Source organism: Vigna radiata, chromosome 7, assembly GCF_000741045.1.
Source record: "Vigna radiata var. radiata cultivar VC1973A chromosome 7, Vradiata_ver6, whole genome shotgun sequence".
Taxonomy (NCBI): Eukaryota; Viridiplantae; Streptophyta; class Magnoliopsida; order Fabales; family Fabaceae; genus Vigna; species Vigna radiata.
This window is the reverse complement of record NC_028357.1, coordinates 9,309,883-9,319,043: the sequence shown is the minus strand read 5'-3', so window position 1 is coordinate 9,319,043 and position 9,161 is coordinate 9,309,883. Positions and strand designations below refer to the sequence as shown.

Genomic DNA, 9,161 nt, shown 5'->3' with positions numbered 1-9,161 from the left:
AGAATTATCTATCTCATTGGTTTATAATTTCAATAATTTATTAGCTACCGAGCATTCAATTTTTAGTATTCAAATTCCCATTGCTGGGCTTCTAGTTTGCGTATATCAAAGAAAGAAAAAGATAGTAAATTATAAGGGCAAGATGGGAATTGATAACGTAGTAAATCATGTACGTTATAGTATGTGACTCTGAAATTAGCATATTATAACGTACAAATAAATTTACGTCATAATATGTTTAATATATTATAACGTATTTTAGAAACTACGTTATAGTATGTTCAACATATTATAACGTATTTTAGAAACTACGTTATAATATGTTCAACATATTATAACGTATTTCAGAAACTACGTTATAATATGTTCAATATATTATTATAATACACTGGACCTATTATGATAGGTAACAGGAAGTCCGTCATAATACACTGGACCTATTATGATGGACTTTTCTGTCCGTCATAAAATGCACAGACTTATTATAACATCCAGAACTATAACGCCAAATTATCCGTCATAATAAGTCAATTTTACCCGTCATAAAAAGCTATTTTTCTACTAGTGATTTCAAAGAAACGTTTTTGTGTGTGTTCTTACTTTAAGAAGACTTTGTATACCATTTGGACAATTTATGTAGCTATAAACCCTTATATTTTTATTTGACTTGACTAAGAGCTTAGACGTTATAGATCAAGTGGACACTTCTCTTCCTAAGTACTGTAGATTTTTTGAACTGCCGGTTGACGCTAGCTTTTCCTATAGATTGGTAAACTGTAAGAAACACATTTAGTAGTAGTTAAAACTTCAGAAACGCCAAATATAACCCTAGCCAAAAACAATTATCTTTGTAGTGGATCAGCTTAATCTTGTATACAGTTGGCCATTAATTTTCATACCGACAACTACAGAAAATTTAAAATTTACAATAAAAAGCACGAATGCCAAATGACATTTTCACATGGTTTGTTAGTACCTAGATCTAAGAATAAATTCTAATCCGTATAACTATCCAAAGAGATGGATGAGAAGGCTATGGGCCAATGATGTCATCACCATCTTCACCTCTTAGGTACATTAATTGGTGGCACTTAACTTGAACACTTGGAACTCAAAGTGGTGATTCAAGTATTCACTGGTTTAGAATCAATTCCCTAAGTCCCTTTGGGCCAATACAACATAAATGTTCCATGTCTCGTCACCACTACATATACGTCCCACTTTGCTAAACTTTCAACCCTCACAAGTACACATTTCATCTTCCTCAACTATCATTAAATTTTTCACACTTATTAACAAATAATAATGTATAAGTTAATGACTAGAATTTGTTTATTAAATGCTTAACTAATTGTTACTGTACAGAGTATTGGAATATGAAAGTATATTACTTTCAAAGTTCTTATTTTAACGGAACACGTAAGAGATTACAACTTTGAAGATGCTATTATTCCTTAAACCGGAGGTAAGAGAAAACTAAGCCCACTTTGCCATGAGAGACATGCCAGCAGCACCCAAAAACACTGCTAAGTAAGATTTTAATTGAAGGTTGATGCTTCCCTGCAATCTAGGGCTCATGAAATCAGTAGAAAGAAGATCAACCAAAGCCATGTAAATCAAAAGACCAGCAGAAGAAGCGTTCAGCAGCCCCACAGTGATGAGTGCACTTGAACTGTTTTCTCTGTAGATTGTCGACAATGCAATTCCTAGGACAATTCCAAATGGGGTTGTCACGGAAAAGAAAAACATCATAGTGACATTTTTTAAGGATTTGTATTGGGCCTGTTCAAAATTTGAAAGGTTAGTCTTGTTAACATAGAAATTGAAAATTTAATGATGCATGCTCTTTCTGGTGTATATATATATATATACACACCTGCAGAATGCACCCTCCGAGACCCATGCCTTCAAACATTTGATGGAAGCAAAGCGCAGCTATTAGACCTTTTATGGTGCATGTGTTGTTTGAGGCTCCCATGCCAAGTCCTATAACCACCGAATGAACCACAATTCCAAGTTCTAATACCTGCATTTCCAATGTTCATTTATTAATCATAATATTAAATTATATGCTTAAATTAATCGTATATATGTTAAACGAGAATTTATGATAATATTGCTAGGACTTAGTAGAGATATAACATTTGAAAATCCACACTAGACCCTAGAAGGAAACATGTAGGAGTGATAGAGTCTACTAGCTGGATGTTGGGTCAGCATAACTCGACACTTCTTACTATAATCTAGTTTGACTACTAAGGTTGTTAATTATAAAAATATACTTTGATGTATTTTGAAAATTAATGAATTAAATGTCCTGATCAAACTTTTAGAACAATTAAACACAAAGATATTTATGGATGCTGAAAAACTTCGAGAGAATTATTGTATGATCTAAAACCCTCATGTTCTTGTTTAGTAATTTCTGATGACAAACATTTCGAGAGAAATAGTGGTTAACAAAACTGCATGAGAGAAACAATCATACCATGGCAATAACACGATAACGTAGAAGCTGTGATTGGCCTTCTGTCTTGTTCTCAGGGTGGTTGTAGTGGTGGCCATGGAAATGGCCAAAGTTAACAACACCACCCATCTCTTGGTCTCCACCACCTGCAGGGCTGCTCTGAGATGAAATGATCTCAGTCCTAATCTTCTTTGTGTAAGCACTAGTAGCCAAAGAATCCACCATCATCGTTATTATAGCAGAGAACATAGCAACAAATCCCGAAAATGGAAACTTGTGCCACGGTTTCTCCTTCAAGCAATCAGACCGCAACATGTCAAAGGAATCGGGAAGCACGTGCATGAACCCCGTGCCTAGAATTATACCAGCCGCGAAGCATTTCACAATTACGAAGAGATCGTTTTCAGGACTCAAAGCTGGGATTGAACGTGTCACTAAGGGTAGTGTGATACCAATTATGCTACAAACTAAAATGGCGAATATGGCTATGACTTTTAGAGGCAGGGCTTTCTTTTTGTTGTTGCATGCGTTTGCTGATTGAGTTTCACAATCAGCCACGGCTCGAGGTGTGAGAAGAGTGACGAGAATGAAGAAAACAAAGATAATCTTGAAAAGAGTCGCTGAAGTAATTGCCATTGTGGTTGTCTTTCACAAACTCTCTAGGTCACTCACTTCTTACTGAGCTCTATTTGTAGTACAAAATCTGAGTTGTCAAAATAAATAAAAGTAGTTGTGGGAAGTTACGTTGCATAAATTTTGAAGGGTGTCAACGTACCACATCCCTTTCTGTATTTAATAGCAGTAAACAAGTACACCACACATTATAAAATAATTCTACGATGGATGCATATAACACCAGCTAAAGTGACTTCACATGAGAAGGATTAATGTTATTACAGCAAAATTAACCTTACAGAATGGCGCTATGGCAAGGGTCATAAATAAATTGCCATAGGATATTATAATGAAAATGTTTTTGTACATAGAAAATGAGTACTGAAGTTATAATGTTTATCATATAGACGGAGGCAAGTGGAAATTGCACGAATGAACAAAGATATGAAGTGTTTCATGGATCATGCTCTGTTGAAGTAGTGAGATAATGATGCTATTTATAATATCTAGCACTGTTTTAAAAAACTGTGATAAAAAAAAAGTAACTGCTTGTTGACATAAGAGCTTAGTTTCTATACATTTTGGTAGGTTGAAATGTTTTTAATTATTCTTGCATAAAAAATGACATAACAAATATTTTAAATCATTTACATGTTAATGCTAGATGTTTGAATTCATTCATGTGTAATGAAATAGTCTAAAACAGATTAGAAATCTAATTTATGGTAATAATAATAATAATAATCGACTACATAAGTTGTATAATATATTAGATTAAGCTAAAACACTTGGAAAGTTTAACTAGAACAAATAACTCTTTTATAATCAATTACATAAGTTAAATAACCGATTAAAACATAGAGATAGATATAAGGAAGACAAATGGATAATGGATGATAAATGAAGCTAAGTATCGATATAATTGATTACATAAGTTATCCCGCCTATTGGTTTGGAAAATAAGGTCTTTCATTAGATTTAATTTGTAATTTTTTATTTGCTACTGTGTGTTTCATTTAATGTAGTCAATCAAAATTATTTGAGTCTTTTGTTTTCATTTGGAAAGCAGTATAATACAAATAGTTTATATTCCGTGAGTTAGTTATAGGTTATTATAATTTTTCAGTATTTATTTTGGTTTGTCATTATTTCATTTGTAAACGGCCCAAGGCCTGAGTGACGACTATTTAAAGCCATCATGGATCAATGAAAGGTACACTGGTTTTCAAAGAAATATTTTAGCGTGTGTAAAATGGGATTTAATTTTTAACAAAGTGATAGGGAGTGTTTGAGTTTTCTTTTGAGAGAGATGACAAAGGATTTGTCAACTCTCACTGTGGAGGAGATAGCTGAGTCATTAAAGACCCAAGAACTAAGGAGGAAGAAGAAAAAGAAGGAACTCGGTGATCAAGAACTACAAGCACAGTTTGATTCGAATGGAACTCGAAATACTCAGAGTTGAGGTCTTGGAACCAGAGGACAAGGAGGCCAAGGATGAGGTGGACGTGGTCGAGGTAATTTTGAGGATTGTGAAGACCAAACAGATCAGCAGAAATGACATGGCCGAGGATAAGGAAAAGGCCGAGGAGATAGGTCAGGAGTTGAGTGTTTTAAGTGTGGCAAACACGATCTTATGCAAACGACTGCAGATCGATGAAGTGCTACAATTGTGGTAAGTCCGGTCACATTGTTAAATTTTGTCGAGCTGAGAAGAAAAGTGAGAGAAGTGAGAGAAACCTTCTTACTAAAGAAAAAATGAAAAAGAGATGGGGATTTTGTTGACGTCAATGATCTCAAAGTCGAAGGTGGAGAACTCAGATGTTGGACCATGCTTAAAAACAAAGGTTGAGAAGATTTTTACCTACTTAGTATGCTATCTAGATACTGGAGCAAGTAATCATATGTGTGGAAACGAGAAATGTTTTGATAAACTCACCAAGGTAGAGGCTAGATTTGTGTCTTTCAAAGATGATTCCAAGGTGGCCGTGAAGGGAAGTGGAACAATCCGGCATATGTAGAAGGATGGACGAGTTGGAGAGATTAGCGATGTTTACTATGTTCCCGAGCTGAAGAGTAATATTTTAAGCATGGGTCAGATAATTGAAAAAGGTAATTCAATTTTTATGAAGGATCAGGTACTGTATTTAAAAGCTAGGTGTGGTCGTCTAACAGCCTTGGTAAAATCGAAGAAATACTGATTTTATGAATTGTGGTTGAAGATCTTGCAGAAAACTTGAAGCAAGATATGAGCTCAGATAACTCCATTGATGAGGTACATGTAGCATGTTTATTAACATGTGTAGAAGATGTAAAATTGGAAGAAGCTATGTCTGATGAAAGATGGAAGAAAGCTATGGATGAGGAGAAAATGAAACGTGAGAGTTGACAGATTTACCCAAAGGTGTTCAGCCAATTAGTGTAAAGTGGGTATACAAAAAGAAAATTAATGCAGAAGGAGAGGTCGAGCGCTATAAAGCTCGACTATGGTGAAGGGCTACAAACAGTAGAAGGGAATTAACTATGATGAAGTATTCGCTCTAGTGACAAGGATGGAAACAATCCGACTACTATTCTTACTAGGAACTCAACAAGGATGGAAGATTCAGCAGATGGACGTGAAGTCTGTATTTCTGAATGGTTTTCTTGAAAAAGGGTCTATGTTGAGCAACCCCTCGGTTATATGAGAAAAGGTGAATAAAAGAAGGTGTTGAAGTTAAAGAAGGAACTGTATGGTTTGAAGCAAGCTCCTTAAGCCTGGAATGAAAGAATTAATACCTATTTCAAGAAGAATGGTTATGAGCAATGTCCATATGAACATGCTTTATACCTAAAGAACCACAAAACAAGTATATTGTTTGTTTCTCTATATGTAAATGATTTGATTTTCATGGGAAGTAAAGTCGAGTTAGTTGAAGAATTTAAAGAAGTGATGAAAAGGGAGATCGAAATGACTGATCTAGGCATGATGAAATATTTTCTGGGTTTGGAGGTGAAAGCTCAACATGGATTTTTGTGTCTCAAAAGAGGTATGTTGAAGATATACTGAAAAAGGCAAAGATGATGAAGTGCAATCAGGTTTCGACTCCAATGAACCTGGCACGAAGCTATCAAAAAATGGAGAAGGGGATCGTGTTGATGCAAGTAGATATCGAAGTTTAATTGGAGTCTCATGTACTTAACAAACACAAGTCTAGACATTATGCTTAGTGTGGGAATCACAATCTGTTTTATGAGGAGCCAAGGTATTCTCATTGGAAAGCTTTGAAGTGGATACTAAGGTATGTAAAGGGAACTATGTCTTTCGGATTCTAGTATACTAAGTCGAACAACTACCGGCTTAGCGTGTATTCAGATAACAATTGGTATGGAGATGTAGATGATCGAAATAGCACAATTGGCTATGTCTTCTTTGTGGGAGATACAACAGTTACTTGGCTCTCAAAGAAACAACCTATTGTTACACTATCCACATGTGAGGTTGAATATGTGACAACATCTTGGAGTGTTCGGCATGTAATCTGACTGAGAAACCTGCTGAAGAATTTGGAGATAATGCAAGAAGAAAAGGTGTTGATCTGAGTAGATAATATATTGACATCCGAGTTGGAAAAGAACTTAGTCAACTACAAGAGAAGTAATCATATTGACATCTGTTTCTATTTCATTTGGGAAAAAGTGAAAGAAGAAAACATGGAACTAGAACGTGTAAAGAGCGAAAAATAGATAGTTGATATATTCTCAAAATCATTACCTACAATATCATTTTAGAAATTAAGAAAGTTGATCAGAAAAAAAAATAATCTAAGAAGGAGTTTTGTTGAATAAATTTTAAAATCATTAGATTTAATTTTTTATTTTTTATTTGCTATTGTGCATTTCTGTTAGTCACAATTATTTGAATTTTTTGTTTTTATTTGGAGAGCAGGTAGTTTGTGTTTCGTGAATTAGTTATAGGTTATTATATTGTTTCAGTTTTCATTTGGGTTTGTTATTATTTCATTTATGAACAATCCAAAGCCTGAATCACATTGAGTTTGACTATATATGTTTGCTATAAATATAGGCTTTAACATATGAATTTACCTCATTGAGTTATGACAGTATTTCAACTTGTAATTTATCACTATAGTACTATTCTCAATGTTAACATCATTTATTCTATGAAACTTCAAAAGAATTATCATATGACATAAAAAGCTATTACAAAATAAAAGTCAAACAATTATGTCATGTTAGTTAATTAACATTTATCAGTTTGTTCAACCTCTAATTTTATCAAATGGTTTTCTAATTTAATAAGCTATAGTTTTATAATAGCTTACAAAATTAGTTTATCATTACATTGACTAATCCATCATTACCAGACATATATATATAGCAAAATAGGGTTTCAGTTATGCGTTAAAATCAATTCTAAATATAAAAAGGATTATAATATTTTAACAATTTTTTTTAATAAGTTTTTGACAAAGAATCATGTGTCATTATTTTTTATCAATATACAGGGTTGCATAGTCTCAGAAACATTGTGTACAGTGTGGTTAAAGAGGAAGTCTTCTACAAAATATACATAAGGAGGTATATACATTAGTGAAAAATGTTATTTAACATTATCCAGAAGACGTTGGCTTGTCGGTAACTCAATGTATATGAGTGGACGGTGGCATTATCGTAAATAGCTTGGTAAATTAGACGTCGGTTTTAAGGTAAGGCGACGTCTATGATATTGTAGACGTCCCCACTGCCGCAAAACGACATCTAATGGCCTGAGGTAGGTGAGAAGACAGTCCAGTGACATCGGTGTTAACGGGGGCCGACGTCTACTAGGCTGCAATTAATGCTCTTCACCTAATTTTCAGGCGTTTAGACGTCACGTAATCAAAAGGCGACGTCTAAGGCTTGTCTGGAAGGCGGGAAGACAAAAAATTCTTCAATTTAGACGTCTATGTTGAGGGGAAGCGACGTCTATGTGCCTGTAATTAATTATGTTTACCAAACTTGAGGGCCTTAGACGTCGGCTAGAAGGGCACCGACGTCTACGTTATTATAGACGTCGGCGTCCCATCACAACTGTCGTTAACATCCCTAACAGGAAATCAAACATCAATCGGTTCAGCTTCCTAGACGTCGGCTCCCCTCGAAACCAACGTCTAATGGGTATTCAAAAAGTCAGTTTAAATGTTAACTTGGACGTCATATTAGTGAGATAATCGAGATCTAGGTGACTGTAGACGTCGCTTTCTAGAGAAACTGACGCCCAATTTCATTTTAAATAAACCACAAACTCTTCGCGGCATTGAGTTTCTGATATCGTCTTCCTCTTCTCCTTTTTCTCTTGCAGCACCTCTTCTTTTTCTTGGTTGCGGCACCTCTTCTTTTTCTCTCTTGTGGCATTCTATTGTTTTTTCTGATATCTTTATCATCTTCCTCCTCTCCTTTTTCTCTCTTGCGGCATTGCATCCCAGGTGCGTGGTTCTTTTTTATGCTTACCGTTTAAACTTTGTTTAGTCTTTCACCCATTATCTTCTGGTTCAACTGATTAAAATTTGCTTTCTTTGTGTTGTGTTTTAGTGCACTTTTGTTCCTTTCTTGGGGTAACGTAGTAACACATTCTCCATTTGCTAGCTGCCTCCCAGAAAAAGCGGCATCTTGTGAATATCTTTTGGTCGTTTCAACCCAAAAACAACCCTGTGTCGTTGCCTAGTTATCGTTTCACCGTGATTTTTCCCACTTGCGGATGAAAATGGAACTAAGCAACAACCCAGGTTCGATTTTGGGTTGAAACGACCAATAAGAAATTCAAAAGATGCAAGCTTTTTTTTTTTTTGGAAACTAGCAAAAGGAGATTGCGCTACTAGGCTATCCAAAGACGGGAACAAAACTCCACTAAAACACAACCACTGCATTAGATGTCGGTTAATGTATATACCGATGTCTATAGTATCTTTTAGACGTCAGTCAGTGTCATTTTCGAAGTCTTTAGTGCCTCTTCGATGTCGGTTATTGCAAAGACCGATGTCTATATAATGTCTTTAGACGTCCAGTTAGTCCTACTCCCGACGTCCATTTAGTCATACTC

General features: G+C 35.0%; 1 protein-coding gene across 1 annotated transcript; it reads right to left on the bottom strand.

Moving 5' to 3' along the window:
• Positions 1–1,373: 1,373 nt before the first annotated feature.
• On the bottom strand, positions 1,374–3,111 carry LOC106767887 (fe(2+) transport protein 1-like). Its single transcript, XM_014652849.2, has 3 exons — positions 2,489–3,111; positions 1,877–2,026; positions 1,374–1,782 (listed from the first exon to the last, which is right to left on the bottom strand). The coding sequence occupies exons 1-3, from the start codon at positions 3,101–3,103 to the stop codon at positions 1,477–1,479; spliced, it is 1,071 nt and encodes a 356-aa protein (XP_014508335.1). The 5' UTR covers positions 3,104–3,111; the 3' UTR covers positions 1,374–1,476.
• Positions 3,112–9,161: the final 6,050 nt, after the last annotated feature.

Bases quoted from the DNA above. Each gene is read 5' to 3' on its own strand.
- LOC106767887 (XM_014652849.2), bottom strand. From the start codon at position 3,103: ATGGCAATTACTTCAGCGACTCTTTTCAAGATTATCTTTGTTTTCTTC. The intron at 2,027-2,488 runs GTATGATTGTTT...TTGGAAATGCAG, and splicing joins GTTATCGTGTTATTGCCATG to GTATTAGAACTTGGAATTGT. The intron at 1,783-1,876 runs GTGTGTATATAT...AATTTTGAACAG, and splicing joins TCGGAGGGTGCATTCTGCAG to GCCCAATACAAATCCTTAAA.